Genomic DNA, 15,798 nt, shown 5'->3' with positions numbered 1-15,798 from the left:
TCTATCTAGAGGTGAGTTTGTGTTTTTCTCCATTGCGCTGGGGCCTATCAGTATGGAGATTCATGCCCTAGAAAGTTTCTTAAATATATACTTAAAAAAAATTTTTTTTTACATTTATTCATTTTTGAGAGCAGAGAGAGAGACAGAGCACAAGCAGGGGAGGGGCTGAGAGAGAGGGAGACACAGAATCCGAAGCAGGCTCCAGGCTCCCAGCTGTCAGCAGAGCCCAACGCGGGGCTTGAACTCACTAACTGTGAGATCATGACCTGAGCCAAAGTCAGATGCCTAACCAACTGAGCCACCCAGGTGCCCCTTAAATATATAATTTTTGATTATTTAGTCCTCTTTGCTATTTCTATCTTTATTTATGAAACTTTTGTTGGTCAAATGTTGGGCCTCCTAGTTTGTTTTTTTTTCAATATTATTCTGGACGATTTTCTTAACTTAATTTTTCAATACTTGTATGGATTTTTAAAAACATTTTGCAATCATAGTTACATTTACAAGAGCTTATTCTGGTTCTTTGATTGTTTCTTCTTAATATCATCTTGTTCATCCTGAAACATCTGAGTGTGTCAATCTCTGAGTATATTAATTAGATTTTTAAAAAGGGTTAGATTTTTAAAAATTAGATTTTTAAAAAGAAAAACAGGAGGGGGGGGTGCCTGGGTCGCTCAGTCAGTTAGATGACTGACTCTTGATTTCAGGTCAGGTTGTGATCTCATGGTTCAAGATCAAGCCCCATGCCACATTCTCTACTGACAGCATGGAGCCTACTTGGGATTCTCTCCCCCACCCCTTCCCCACTCACTTGTGTGCCCGTGCCCTCTCTCTCTCAAAATAAATAAACAAACTTAAAAAAAAGTTTATTCAATTCATTTCATTGCTCTGTTTCTACTAAAGTTACTTTTTATATTTTTTTTAAACGTTTATTTATTTTTGAGACAGAGAGAGAGACAGAGCATGAACGGGGGAGGGGCAGAGAGAGAGGGAGACACAGAATCGGAAGCAGGCTCCAGGCTCTGAGCCATCAGCCCAGAGCCCGACGTGGGGCTCAAACTCACAGACCGCGAGATCGTGACCTGAGCTGAACGTTGGACGCTTAACCAACTGAGCCACCCAGGCGCCCCCTAAAGTTATTTCTTAAACCACCCATTTTTTTATTTTTCTTTTTATGTTTATTTATTTTTTAGAGAGACAGACAGACAGAGTGTGAGAGGGGGAGGGGCAGAGAGAGAGACACAGAATCCGAAGCAGGATTCAGGCTCTGAGCTGTCAGCACAGAGCCCAAAACACTCGAACTCACCAACTGTGAGATCATGACCTGAGCCCAAGTTGGACGCCTAACCAACTGAGCCACCCAGGCACCCCTCCACTCCTGTTTTTCTATGTTAAGGGCTTTCTCCAAATGCCTAGAGATTCTAGGCTGCCCACATTACAGAGTAAAATATGAGAAAGCTGTTTTTGGAAGCTCTGTGCTCATGGACAGGAAAGATTTTAAGACTGTCTTGAAAGAATAAATAAATAGTATAATGCACAGAAAGCAGGGCATTTACACACCTTGAAGAAACTTGGGGATAAGTGCTGAAGTATTTAATAATATCTTTCTATTAAGAAGAAATAGGGTAGGATCAACCTGGTGAAACATTTGAAATGTAATCGTTGAAGGATCTTATCTGATTAAGATGCAGTGAGAAGGGAGCATGAGAACCTAAGCATGGGGGATGGGGAAGGGTCTGGTTGAAATGATAGTGAAAGGAAACATTTGGAAATGAGTTAAGGACAGGCTGCTGTGCTGAGGAATCCAGTGATAATAGTCTAATGTTAGTGCAAGAAAGAAATGTCAATGGTCAGGGCATTGGGGATGGAAATGACATATGGCATGGTCTGCCTCTGGTTATGCAGGTAAGACTAACACCAAAGTACCAGTGGGTAAAAGTAGCATCTCCGGGCACCTAGGTGGCTGAGTCAGTGAAGCATCCGACCTTGACTCAGGTCATGATCTCGGGGTCCGTGAGTTTGAGCCCCATGTTGGGCTCTGTGCTGACAGCTCAGAGCCTAGAGCCTGCTTCAGATTCTGTTTCCCTCTCTCTCTGCCCCTTCCCCACTTGTGCTGTTTCTCTCTCTCTCTCTCTCTCTCTCTCTCTCAAAAACAAATAAACAATGGGACACCTAGGTGGCTCAGCCGGTTAAGTTTCTGACTTTGGCTCTGGTCATGATCTCATGGTTCGTGGGTTTGAGCCCCTTGTCAGGCTCTGTGCTTACACCTCAGAGCCTGGAGCCTGCTTCAGATTCTGTGTCTCCCTCTCTCTCTGCCCCTCCCCCACTCATGCTCTGTCTCTCTCTGTCTCTCAAAAATAAATAAAAGTTAAAAAAGATTTAAAAAATAAATAAACATTAAAAAATTTAATTCTCTCTATATCCTATAATCCTATTGTCTCAGCAAGGGACACGCAGAAAGATCTATCTGCAACAGCCCCCTAGTCCCCACACCCCCATTCATGTGCATCTTGAATGGTTAAATAGCATATATTCTAAGTGATATTTCTCTGGCAAAGAAAATTCACATTCTCAAGCTGGTCACAAATGGCTTACATTTCAAAGTATGTTCAGAGATTATTCCCTTATCTCATCTGTGCCATGATAAAGCAAGATTAGGCAAAAACTAGACCTGAGTAAAATGATGTTTTTTTCCTTGCATTCTCACCCCACTCCCTACCCGGGCAATATACACCCCAGGGGAATATCAAAACTTGCTTCCCTTTAGAGAAATATTATGGCAGTATTTTGTCCTCTATCTTATTACACCATTAAGATTCTGTCATCTAGTTATGATTCTTAAGTTTAGGGTTAACTCATTTGAATAGTTTCCAAACTTCTCAGGAAACACACACACACACACACACACACACACACACACACACACGTATGAATTTGAAACATAACATTTAAAGGGACAATTTTCAGCACTTGCAAATGGTACTGTTAGGAGGAAATGTCTCTTCTACTCTTGTTTTTAAACAGATAGATGTTTTTGTTTTGTCTTGTTTTTCCTAGACGCTTCTGGTCTCTTGCTTCAATTCTCTACAGAGATCAAATGAATGGGGGATTTGGGAAAGATCAGGATCTTTGCAGCTCAGCCCTTCTCTGTTTTCCTCTTGGCATTTTGCTGCCTGCCCAGCCCGTTTGTTCTTGATTATTCTTGGCCATCTTATAAAGAGGAAGAGAAAGACTGGCCCCCTGGAGAGTGGAGGGAGACACATTATATAGTCTGGTCCTAAGCTGACAGCTTGGTCTATTAAATTTGGGGTTCAGTAACAGGCTAATTCAGCTCTCACACTATGATAGGTCCTCTGGCCTAGACTTTCTCAGTGAGAAAGGAGTTATTTTGGACATCTTTCTTATCCCTTTTCTTATTTATTGAATAGATTCTCTACTCAAGAGCTATAGATGGGGTGCTAAGCTTTGGACCCCTCAACACCTCAAAAGCAGCCAAAAAGTGTGATTCTCTTTTTCATCTGGAGACCTGCTATAAGGTATTTACAGTAGGATGATCTTACCAATGGTGCCTAAGTCATGCTAGCATCACAGGGCAGGGACAATTCCTGTGGCTAAATCTGGCAAGTAGGTAACATTGCCAAGAGAGAGCATGTTGAATGAGAAGACAAGAAAACTTACAGCTGAATTACAAGTGATCTCTTGGAATGTGTTTCCTTCCATCCGAGTACGAAAGGGAGATAGTTCTTGATCTGCTACTGTTACAGGCACAGCCTACCAACTCTTCTGCTTTGCTCTTTGGCTCTCTCCCCTTCTCTCGGACTCTCTCCTCTACTCTTGCAACCTCTTACCCAGGGGTTTGAAGGTTGAGAGCTGCCTGGTTTTCAGTAAGATATACACAATCCATTGAGGGGAGGGATTGTACCTCAGTAAAGAATGTTTCCTGCTGTAGTGGTCTAAGAACCCAACAGGGGCTTAATTCAAAAAAAGGTCTAGTTGCCTGCATAACACAGGAGTCTGGAGATAAATAGTTGCAAGACTCGGTTCATCTGCTTGGGAAGTTCATTCAAGTTCTCCATCTTCTGACTCTGCTATTCTTATGGTGCTTGCCCTTTATCTTCGTGTTCTTTGCCTCATAGTTTAGAATGGTTGCCACGGCTCCAGGAATCATGTCCATGTTTAAGGCAGGAACAAAGGGAAGAGGATAGGCCAACCATGGTTTTGTTTTCTTCTGTTTTAATAGAGAAGTAAAACCTTTTTTTTTCAGAGCCACTCACAGCTCTCCCTTGTTCTTACCTGAACTAGGCTGGAAGAGTGAGTATTTGGATTTTCCAGTCTATAGCCAAAGTGGACACAGGAGAATCAGATTGGTAAAGGATGTCGGGTTAGATCAACCAATGTGTCTCTCGTGGATGGTGACAGAGAAAGTTGCTGTATCACTGCTGTCCCCCCCTTCTACCTCAGAGGGCAGACTTCTGAGCTGTGCAGAAGAATATGTGACATAATAATAGATACCTGGAAATAAGTAATACGAGGACTCAAGATTAAGAGTACAATTGTGATGAACTTGTTGGGGAGTCTTGAGGTAGATGAAGGGTTGGGATATAAAGTCTGAAAGTATTACAGAAGGGGATCATTAGGCCAAATCATGGACTCTCTATTAGTCTTATTTATTTATTTAATATAATTTATTGTTAAGTTGGTTAACATACAGTATATACAGTGTACTCTTTTTGGGGGGGTAGATTCTCGTGATTCATCATTTTCTAGCTTTTTTTTTTTTAAATAAAGCTATGCTAAAAAGTACCACAGACTAGGGGTAAATTAGAAATTAGCAAAGCCAAAAAGGCAATACTCAGAAAACTTTGTAAAGGATTCCACAATACACAAAAGACATTGAAATATGTGTGTATGCACATAATTTCAGAGAATATTAGGATTTGACTTATTTAAAGTCAAAGAACACAAATAAATGTAGGTAAATATACAAATTCAGGAAATGGTTGTTTAGAAGTAAAGACTCATTTTGTGATTAAGTCTTTTATGGTACATATTCCACAACATTTTTGAGGAACTGATGAATAAAGTTACTTTCAATTCATGTAGAAGAGACTACTCTGAAGAAAATGTTGTAACTGTCTTATAAGCAAACATGTTTGTAAAGTGAATTTAAGCCTCACTTTTAATGAAGTCAAATTTATTGTTAAGTGTCTCTTGGGACATGGAAACCTAATCATATTTTCTGACTAGAACAGCTGCTAATACTCTGTACTGGGAATTCCATATGAACATGAAGATCAGCTTTCTGGGCTGGTAGGGGGAAAACAATTCAACAACTAATTACAACGAATGGATGGGGGAAACACCTAATGGTAGTGTGGGACACAGCACACAACCCAGGGGGTTCAGGAATGGAGGCATTGGGGGAGGTCAGGAAAGGCTCTTTGGAGGAAGTGATGTCTAAGGTAAGACCTCAGAGGTAAGTAGGAGTCAGTCAAAGAAAGGCACGGGGTGGGGGTGGAGGTGGAAAAAAAGGAGCAAATTCAAGGGTGAAGAAGCCAGATACAATAGAGCAGTTTGAAAGCCAACTAAGACAGAATTCTGAACTTGGGGTCAGGAGACTTGGGCTCTAGTCCCAGCTCTGCTACTTCTAGAGACGTCCGTGAAAGCCACTTAGAGCATGAAATCCCTGGCAAGATGCATTTTTCTATTTACTTGGTTGCTGCTTCTCCTCCTCTCATGGACGCCAGACATATTCAGCCCTTATTTCTCATGCATCATGGGTTTTTGCAGCCAGAATTAAGGTTAAAAAAACCACTGTTTGGCGTGTTAAGTGGTACCTCGGGGCTCTGAAACCTAAAGATCATTTTCTTTCTACTGCTAGTACTGGGTTTTCTATTTTTAGGAGGTGAAATAAAATAAGCATCTTTCCATCCCTTAATCCTGAACACTTAACACTAGCCACTTACCTACGGCTAATGTAACAATAAGCAGAAAAATTTTAAAGCACCACAGACTATCATATAAATTTCTTTGGGTTCAAAATTTACCTCTCCTTGTTTTCTCTTGCCTTTCAAGTAATTAACTCTTCTCTTTTTAGTTTGAATGATGCAGGGTAAGAGTCCTCTGTAGTCATTCCAAGTGGAAAGCAATTAAAAAAAATCTTTATTTATATGACATGTACTTGAAAGTGTCGATCGGCCTCCTGACACGCCATGCCAGCAGCATTTCATTTTAGCTGGGAATTAGGTGAACAGTAGATGGGCCAACTCAGTGAATCATAAAACCTGCTAATTGGTGCTGGAAAATGTTTCTTTGGCTATGCCCTCACTCCTATTTAATGTCTTGATAAATTCTGACCATGCCTCTTAGACTCTGTAAAAGAAGAAAGTGTTGGCCCCGCAGTCTCTTGATCCAAATATGCTTACGAACTCACAAACTGCGAGATCAGGACCTGAGCTGAAGTCGACGCTTAACCGACTGAGCCACCCAGGTACCCCCAAATCCTTTTTTTAATTGAGTATATTATTACACTCATCATAAATTCAAATATAGGTTATATATTTGTCAATAAAATATACAGATCTTAAAACAGGCATTAGCCACCCCCCCCCCCCCCCCCCGCCAGACCCAACGGTCTTTTTGTTTCATTCACTGAGTTTGTTCTATTTTTCTTAATAAAACACAAAGTAATACCTCTCATGGTTTTTCTTGGGAACTACTTTTTCTTTAAAGGCTTAACCTCAGTTTTTCCAGGTAAACAATAAGGGAGAAAACACCTTAAAGAATGGATAGATTTCCAGAGGTGACAGTTGGTGTTTTAGCACCTGCTTTTACACCTGGGAAGCAGAGATCAGAGGTGGTTAAATCTCTATTGTTTGCTTAATGGACCAGATTTCACACATAATTCTCCCTCGTTGTTTTTCACTTTTGCCATAAAGTAAAACTATCAAGACCTCTTCTACTGTTAAGGGAGATTAAACTGAAAATTTGGTCAGAACTCTACTGCTTGAGAAAAACAATGTTGCTGTTCATCAAGGAGTGATATAAAATGCATTTTCCCATAATTATAAGTGGTGTATTATTTGCCCAATATTTTAAGGAAAACAATATGATTTATCTCTTAGGTATTTAGCATCTAATCTCAATAATTTTAAGGTCTCAATCCAGACCTTGGAAGAATTTATTGTTTCCTTAATTATATTTCTTTCTTCTTTTAGTGGGAGAATAAAAAAAAATTTATACTTTGCTTTATTGTATTACAGCAGAAAAATTCCAATGTGATCAAAAATAGCTTTTGAAATAGCTACATGAGATTTTTCTTAACAGGGGAAACAAACTATGATTTACTAAATGGCATCTGGTAGTAGAAGTCAAAGCAATAACCTTGAATTCATAGTGATTTATTCCTTTAAACATGTTTTTGGGGTGCCTGGGTGGGTCAGTTGGTTGAGCGTCTGACTTCAGCTCATGTGATCTTCATGGTTTGTCAGTTTGAGCCCCTCATTGGGCTTGCTGCTATCAGCTTGGAGCCCACTTCAGATCCTCTCTCTTTCTCTCCCTCAAAAATAAACATTTAAAACAAACAAACAACAAATGTGCTTTTATGTCCATTATATTACTTGATCTATATAGCCTTGTTTGACACACCATGGAAAAATAAAAACTTCCAAAAGTACATATTTTCCCATTTCTTGTCTTAACCACCATTTTTACTGAGATTTCCTCATGTTTATCCTTTAGTTTTAATTAAAGAAAAATCAAAGCCCTTTCTCTACAGAGCGTCTGTCATCCAAACTTTGATTGCATTTTTTCTCTAACTTTAACTCTTTTACCAGAGCCTAAATGTAGGTGTTCCTTAAGATTTAATTCTTGGTCCACTTTTTATTTATTTATTATTATTATTTTTATTTTACCATATATGTTCTTCCTTGGAGATCTTATTTACTTGCAGAGTTTCCTTCAAAGATGACTTTCACAAGATGACTTCTAAAAACACAACCCCCAGAACTGACCACTCTTCTGAGAGTTTGACTTGAATTTCCAACTCTTTGCTGGACACATTTCTAGAACATTTTCCTACAGGAAGCAGTAACTTAGTGTGTCTCAAATAAAACACATCAAATGAGATCTAAAGTTAAGCTCAGAGACAGACAAGTTTGTGTGTACAAGTTAGTGTTTATTCGCATATATTGCAAAGGTAAGTCAAATACATTTTGATTTTCTATTATTTTACATTAATCATTTTTTTCTATAAACTTGGCCTTTAACTTTTAGGTCCTATGTGTATGAAAACTGAAATTTATAATCAATCTGATAAAATGTGCATTACATGTTTCAGTCTTCCAAACAGTTCATCACATATCATCTTGAATTTTGATAGTACATTTCTATAAATATTAAGCAACACATAGAAAATGTGCTTTAGAATTTAAATCAGTTTTCTTTAAAAAAAATTTTTTTTTTTTAACATTTATTCATCTTTGAGACACAGAGAAAGAGCGTTAGTGGGGGAGGACCAGAGAGAGAGGGAGACACAGAATCCGAAGCAGGCTCTAGGCTCTGAGCTGTCAGCACAGAGCCGGATGTGGGGCTGGAACTCACTGACTGGGAGATCATGATCTGAGCCAAAGTAGGATGCTCAACTGACTGAGCCACCCACGCGCCCCTCTTTTTTTTTTTTAATTAAAAAAAATTTTTTTTTAATGTTTATGTTTTGTGTGTGTGAGAGAGAAAGAGAGAGAGAGAGAGACAGGGTGCGAGCAGGGGAGGGGCAGAGAGAGAAGGAGACACAGAATCTGAAGGAGGCTCCAGGCTCTGAACTGTCAGCAGAGCCCAACACAGGGCTCAAACTCATGGAACACAAGATCAGGACCTGAGCTGAAGTCGGACTCCCAACCGATTGAACCACACAAGCACCCTTAAATCAGTTTTCTTAATCAATTTAGCACTATTCTTTAAACCCAATCCTGAACGATGAGTTGGCAGATCCAAATGAATTCCGCACAGATTCTTAAAGGGTTCATAGTGGGTTAGGGTAGTCTTTCAACATAAGAGAGTATTTACCAAGCCAAAGGCCACGGATAATTGTCAAAGGCCATTACACATGGAGGTTTAAATTATGAAAAAATCTTTAGAAATATGGTAAATCCTAGGTGGGTTCAGGGATCCTGGTCATTTAAAGGAGAATTTAGAGGTAAACCCCGTAGAAGTAGAGGAATTATGTCCCAAGTTGTCATTTTTCTTCCTATAACTTTATAAAGTTGCGGGAGCATAATCCCGGGACCTAAACCCAGAAGCCAGACTCTGGAGGATAGGAATATTCATCTAATGGAACACTTTGACTCGCTTCTTCAATCTGAGCATTCTGGCAAGTTTTGGTAGAGGGAGGAGGGAAAGAAAGTATCGGGTGTCTATTACCTTTTTAAATGAATTATCTAGTTAGTGAATATAAAACGAACTATTTTGTTATTCATTAATTGGGGGAGCAAACATAGGTAAAATCATACAGAGAGGGAGGTTAACCCTACAGGAAACAAAACAACCGCAGTCCTTCTCACATTCCTCCACAAAAGACTCCAGGCCCTACCCGCCTTCCGGGCTCTGCGCACCCAAGCGCGGGCGGGGGCCGGATGGGCGCGGCTGGGGGCGGAGCGGGTGGGGCCAGGGGCGTGCCCTCGAAAAGGCGGAGACAATATGGCCGCCCCGGGAGCTTGGAGGACCTAAGAGGCGCGGCCGGAGCCACGCCCCGAGCGGGAGGGCCGCTCTGTGCGCGTCCGCTCTATGATGCTTGCGCGCGTCCCCCGCGCGCCGCGCTGCGGGCGGGGCGGGTCTCCGGGATTCCAAGGGCTCGGTTACGGAAGAAGCGCAGCGCCGGCTGGGGAGGGGGCTGGATGCGCGCGCACCCGGGGGGAGGCCGCTGCTGCCCGGAGCAGGAGGAGGGGGAGAGCGCGGCGGGCGGCAGCGGCGCTGGCGGCGACTCCGCCATAGAGCAGGGGGGCCAGGGCAGCGCGCTCGCCCCGTCCCCGGTGAGCGGCGTGCGCAGGGAAGGCGCTCGGGGCGGCGGCCGTGGCCGGGGGCGGTGGAAGCAGGCGGGCCGGGGCGGCGGCGTCTGTGGCCGTGGCCGGGGCCGGGGCCGTGGCCGGGGACGGGGCCGGGGCCGGGGCCGGGGCCGCGGCCGTCCCCCGAGTGGCGGCGGCGGCCTTGGCGGCGACGGCGGCGGCTGCGGCGGCGGCAGCGGTGGCGGCGGCGCCCCCCGGCGGGAGCCGGTCCCTTTCCCGTCGGGGAGCGCGGGGCCGGGGCCCAGGGGACCCCGGGCCACGGAGAGCGGGAAGAGGATGGACTGCCCGGCCCTCCCCCCCGGATGGAAGAAGGAGGAAGTGATCCGAAAATCTGGGCTCAGTGCCGGCAAGAGCGATGTCTACTACTTCAGGTACCGCCCTGGGGGCGGGGTGGGGGCAGCGGGGTCAGGCCGGGGTCAAGGGTCAACAGCTGACTTGGGCATGGGATGTCAATATGAGAGCAGGGCCCGAGGGCACTGGCACAGACAGGCTGGCCTGGTAGTGGAAGGTCCCTGAGCCCTTGGGTGAGAGTTGACCCCAGTACAGTGACAGGTCAGGCACAGTATCTGAATGGTGAGAGTCCAGAGGAGGGCGTCTTAGGTTGACAGTGTTGGGGAAAATGGTTTGTGGGAAAAAAAAAAAAAACGTTCTCTGGCAAGGATGGTTAGTCCATAGAAGGGTTAAAAGAAGGTGTAATTCATCGAAACTATAAAACCCAGTCACTGTTGGCTCCTGTCCCAGCCTTTCCCAGATTCATCATCACAAGAGTGTTTAATCATGCACATGTGGAAGAATTAGCTATCTACAGTAATAAGGCTTCAGTTACTTTGTGAGATCCAGGAAAGTTTGGTATAAAGTAGCCACTTGGAATGCCTGAAGTTTCTTGGAACTCTCATGGTGTTGCAGAACTTAGTCACTTTTGAAAACTGAAACACTGTAATATGTTGTTAGACTCTGAGACCAAAATTTGTCCCCCAGGGGATGTTTGGCAATGTCTGGGGACATTTTTGGTGGTCATACCTTGGAAGGGTGTGCTGTTGGCATGTAGTGGGTAGAGACCAGGGATGCTGCAGGATATTCTGTAATGCACAGAATGGTCCCCACAACAAAGAATTATCTGACCCAAAATGTCACCAGTTTGAGAAATCAGGTTGAGAAATCTTGGTCTGAGTGATTCAGGTTTTTGCCCTGATGTGATCTTGCAATTCTGTGGTTCTGCTGTGCATGCCATTTCTTTGGATGATCCAGTAAGCTCAGGAGAGTGCCTGTGGCTGTTGATATCACTGGAATTTTCTTATCAACAAATTTGCTTATAAAAATAAACCATCCCATTTATAGAAGAGAATATAAACATATTCACTGGTGTGGAGGGCCGTTTTGTGGGCTGATTGACTCATTTTTCAGGGAATATATTTGGGTGTTGGAGCCAATTGTCGTCAGCCATTTAGCCATTGGAATAATGTTATGGAGGATTTACTTTCATCAAGTAGGTTAATACATTGCCCCTGGTTGGGGAGGGAGGAATATACACACGCGTGCGCAGTCTCTCTCTTTTTCTATCTCTGTCTCTCCAATGTTTATGAATTGAGAGTACTCTTAAATAGACTTGAGAGGTTAAAAATACATTTGTGTACACACGATGTGATCATCAGTGGTATAACATGTAAATATGACCATATTCCTGATGGCTGCTCAAATATATGGAAAAATCGTTTCAATTTGTTTCACCTGTTCAAGTAAAACATGAAAGTGGCGTTGCATGAGAACTTATTTTGTCACTTGGTCTGAGACCACGCATTTTGAAATCTTAAATAATAAAATGGCAAGCTTTTTTTAAACATTCAGATGTGATAATCTTGTATTTCCCCATCATTAAATATTAAATTTACTTCAGTAATATTAAAAAGGTTATTGTGGTGGGGCATCTTGGTGGCTCAGTCAGTTGGATGTCCTGCTTTGGCTCAGGTCATGATCTTCTGGTCCATGGGTTCGAGCCCTGCATTGGGCTCTGTGCTGACAGCTCAGAGCCTGAAGCCTGCTTCCAATTTTGTCTCTCTCTGCCCCTCCCCTGCTCGCGCTCCGTCTCTCTCCATCACTCAAGAATAAATAAACATTAAAAAATTTTACAAAAGGTTATTGTGGAACAGTAACTCCTCTCAAGTTCACTGGTTTCATTTAGTGCTAGTCACAGTTGTTCACTCTTGCATACTCTTCCATTAACAACTTTTGTTTTCTTTCTAAGCAGGTAGTATGCTACCTTCTTTAGGTGAACTATGTGTTGATGTCTTGTAGCCAGTTACATTTTACAAGAATATTCTGTGTCTGCGATTGAACTCCTTGAGGGATAGGTGACTAGTCTATTCTCAGTAGAGCATCTTAAACTTTGAATTTCACTCTCTATGGCATTTCTCCTGGGATACAGTTTGTTTGGTTTTGGGATGACGTATTTGTTCAAACTAACTTTGGGTTATTGCAAGGAGTTTTTTTGTTGTTTTCCTTGCAGTAGCTGGAAAAGTTATTTCAAGAACGCAGATTGCTGTAGTGCTCATTTTGATTTGTGGTCGTAGTATTTTTTCAAATGTGTTGTAAATTTTTCAATGTTAACTTTTTCATACAAACTCAGTAAATATTTTATGGCAGAAAAACTGATCTAATCAATTTAAGATGAATTTTCCAAACAAATTCATCTTGTATTTTTTGAAGTTTGTTTATTCTGTGAGAGAGAGGAGAGTGAGAGCATGCGCGTGCCAGTGGGGGAGGGGCAGAGAGAGGGTGACAGGATCTGAAGCAGGCTCTGTGCTGACAGCAGAGAGCCTGATGTGGGGCTTGAACTCATGAACCGTGAGATCGTGACCCGAGCCGAAGTCGGATGCTTAACCGACTGAGCCACCCGGCTGCCCCTCCAAACAAATTCATCTTACGACAAATCATGAAACCAGTATAGTGATAATTACTTTCTAAAATTGAAGTCTTTTTATTAGACGGTGCAGCATGATTTGCTTTTTACTTTATACAAAATGAAAAGACACATTGAACAGATTTGTGCCACATGTGTTTAGTTAAAGGTTGGAAGGAATGTTATCTAATTGTTTGACTACCTACAAAATGTTAGTTATTTGGCAGGATTGTAACAGTCAGTCTTGATTCCCCGCTGAGAGGTTATATTCTGAGGCAGTAGGAAACAGGTAGCATGATGTGGTTTTTGTAACAGAGCAGTTACTCTGTGACTTCCGCTTTCAGTGATAAATGATGGAGGGCACCTACTCATACTGAAGGTGAACACATTCTTTTTCTATCAAAGTGTCACAGCTTTGCATATTAGCATCCCCACATATACCCCACCTGTTAAAAACCAGTAGCTCACAAAACACCAGCCATCTGTGTTAATAGGTGGGTTAAGAGTTAACGCTCCCATTGGTAGTGTGAACACCTGCACCCATTTGTTCATGTACGTTCTAATAATGCTAACTCCTGAATTAGCCTGCCTCTGGGGAGATGAATTTAAACAACCTGTGCCTGTTAACATAGGGTGTTACACTTATTAATTGGGCTGAAATTAAGCTCATCGAGAAAGCCTCAAATTTTGGTAGAATGGTGTTTTGGTTGTTCCCGAGACTGCCGAGTTCTAACAGGAAGGCGTGCCTTGAGTTGCCAGTTAAGCAATATAATTATGCCTTCTGTCAGGATTACTGATAGTGTGTGGCAGTTCATACATTATCATACAAAGTGTGTTTTTACAAAAAGGTGTGGTTAGATAAAGAGCTGGATCTATTGGTAATAGTTTCTGAAAAGTTTGTTGCCATCATATGAACCCATTCTGTGAACAATAATTTTCTCACTGGTCTACTTGGCTCCTGTTATTTCTAGTTTTTGGCTCCCTGCGCTTGCTGACTGATATTTTTGACATGTTATTCTGCATAGGACCCTTTTTAGTAGCCAACTCATGCCATTTTTATCTAGTCTAAACTTGTTAGCTTTTAGACTTTTGGTTATAATTTCAGTTAAAGACTTGGGAGTGGACGTAAACTGTTACAGCTTCTGCCATAAAATACCATGTGGTTGGATACTGGGAACAAAATAGTAAATATTTTTGATTCTTGTATTATAATTATGTTGCATTTGTACCTGATCACTTCTCTGAAAAAAGGATACAGTGGCACTAGAGAACAATTAAAATAATAATAGGGAGCAGGTGCAAGAAGAGAGACTGAATTTATTTCACTTTGATCTGGAAAGAGGAGGACTCAGGTCTATAAAATCATGAGTGATATGATAAAAGTAGAAGTCTCTAGGGAAGGCAGCAGAGCACGGGGTAAAGAGGTCCGGAGTTGGTGTTCTAACTCTGCCCTTACCATTTGGTGCAACCTTGAGCCTGTCACTTACACTTCCTGGTCCTGTGGTTTGTCTGTTTGTAAAGTGCATATATGATTTTACCTGTACTTAGAGTGATACAAGGATTCAATTTCAGTACACTAAAATAAATACATAGATATGTTTAAGGACTAATTAGGGAAAATGATTCATTAAATAACTCCAGTTGTATGGGCTGAAGATACAAATAGGTTTAAAAAAATGTATACGTATATCTGACTTGTTACCGAAGGCTGGTAGGATGCTTTGAGGGCATGAGTTCTGGATCATTGAGCATGTCAGAGTTCAGTCAGATCTTTCCTTCTCTCTCTCTCTCTCTCTCTCTCTCTCTCTCTCTCTGACTTTTTATTAAAAAAAAAAAAGCAAACAAAAAACAGCTCTGCCATGTAGTCTTTGTTGGAAAAAACTTGATGGACCAGGGGAGAGATCCATTGTTACAGTTTTTTTTTTGTTTTTTAATTTTATTTATTTTTGAGAGGGACACAGAGCGTGAGCGGGGGAGGGGCAGAGAGAGGGAGACAGAATCAGCAGCAGGCTCCAGGTTCTGAGCTATCAGCACAGAGCCTGACGAGGGGCTCAAACCCACAAACCGTGAGATCATGACCTGAGCCGAAGTCGGACGCTCAACCAACTGAGCCACCCCAGCGCCCCCATTGTTATAGTTCTTAAATATTTCTCTTTGGCTTTCAGTAGATTGGCTTTTCCCCTACCTAATATCTTCTTTCTGGCCTTCCCCATGTGGTTAAACCTGGTGTCTCCTGTATTACTCGTATGTTCATTTCCATAGAACCTGTGGCGCTCTCACATAACTGTCTTCTTTCCCCCTAGGTACACCTAGATACTAAATAGGTGTTTACCAATTGATGTGATGCTTAAAATTTTATGAAACAAGTCTTAAATGACTTTCTTAGCTATTGCTTTATATTACCTGGTGGTGTGCTGGGATGAAATTGGTTGGGGTATTTTATTAAGTCCAAGCATTTTCCAGTTTCTTATTTTCATCTTTAGTGTTGAGGATATTATAGAAGGATAGAAAGTAGTTTAGAGATATAGTGAAAATGCTCATAGTGCAGAGACACAAGTGAGAAATCAACATTTGAATCTCATCGAGTCTATAGGTTTGTTTTTTATTAAGTATAGGGTGTTGTGTGTCTTAATTTTATGTGTGTTCTATGTCACAGCTCTCATAGTTTTGGCAGCTATTAGTATTATTTTGCTAAATGCATTACATGTATTATCTTATTGGGCCCTTATAACCCTGTTAGCTGTAGGTACAATTATCTGCATTTTACACATGCGGACTTGGGACAGGGAAGTTAAGTAATATGCTCAAGGTTGTACTGCTGGTAAGGGCAGAGTTAGAATCCTG

The 15,798-nt window shown here is 41.9% G+C and overlaps 1 protein-coding gene across 1 annotated transcript in view; it reads left to right on the top strand.

Annotated features, from left to right (window-relative positions):
• The first annotated feature begins 9,764 nt into the window (after positions 1–9,764).
• MBD2 (methyl-CpG binding domain protein 2) overlaps positions 9,765–15,798 on the top strand; it is a 65,234-nt gene continuing 59,200 nt past the window's right edge. Inside the window, exon 1 of the mRNA XM_053205694.1 lies at positions 9,765–10,429. Coding sequence (XP_053061669.1) covers positions 9,891–10,429 — 539 coding nt within the window. The 5' untranslated portion in view covers positions 9,765–9,890. The remainder of the gene's footprint in view (positions 10,430–15,798) is intronic.

Source organism: Acinonyx jubatus, chromosome D3 (assembly GCF_027475565.1).
Source record: "Acinonyx jubatus isolate Ajub_Pintada_27869175 chromosome D3, VMU_Ajub_asm_v1.0, whole genome shotgun sequence".
Lineage (NCBI taxonomy): Eukaryota > Metazoa > Chordata > Mammalia > Carnivora > Felidae > Acinonyx > Acinonyx jubatus.
This window is presented reverse-complemented; position numbering and strand designations above follow the sequence as displayed.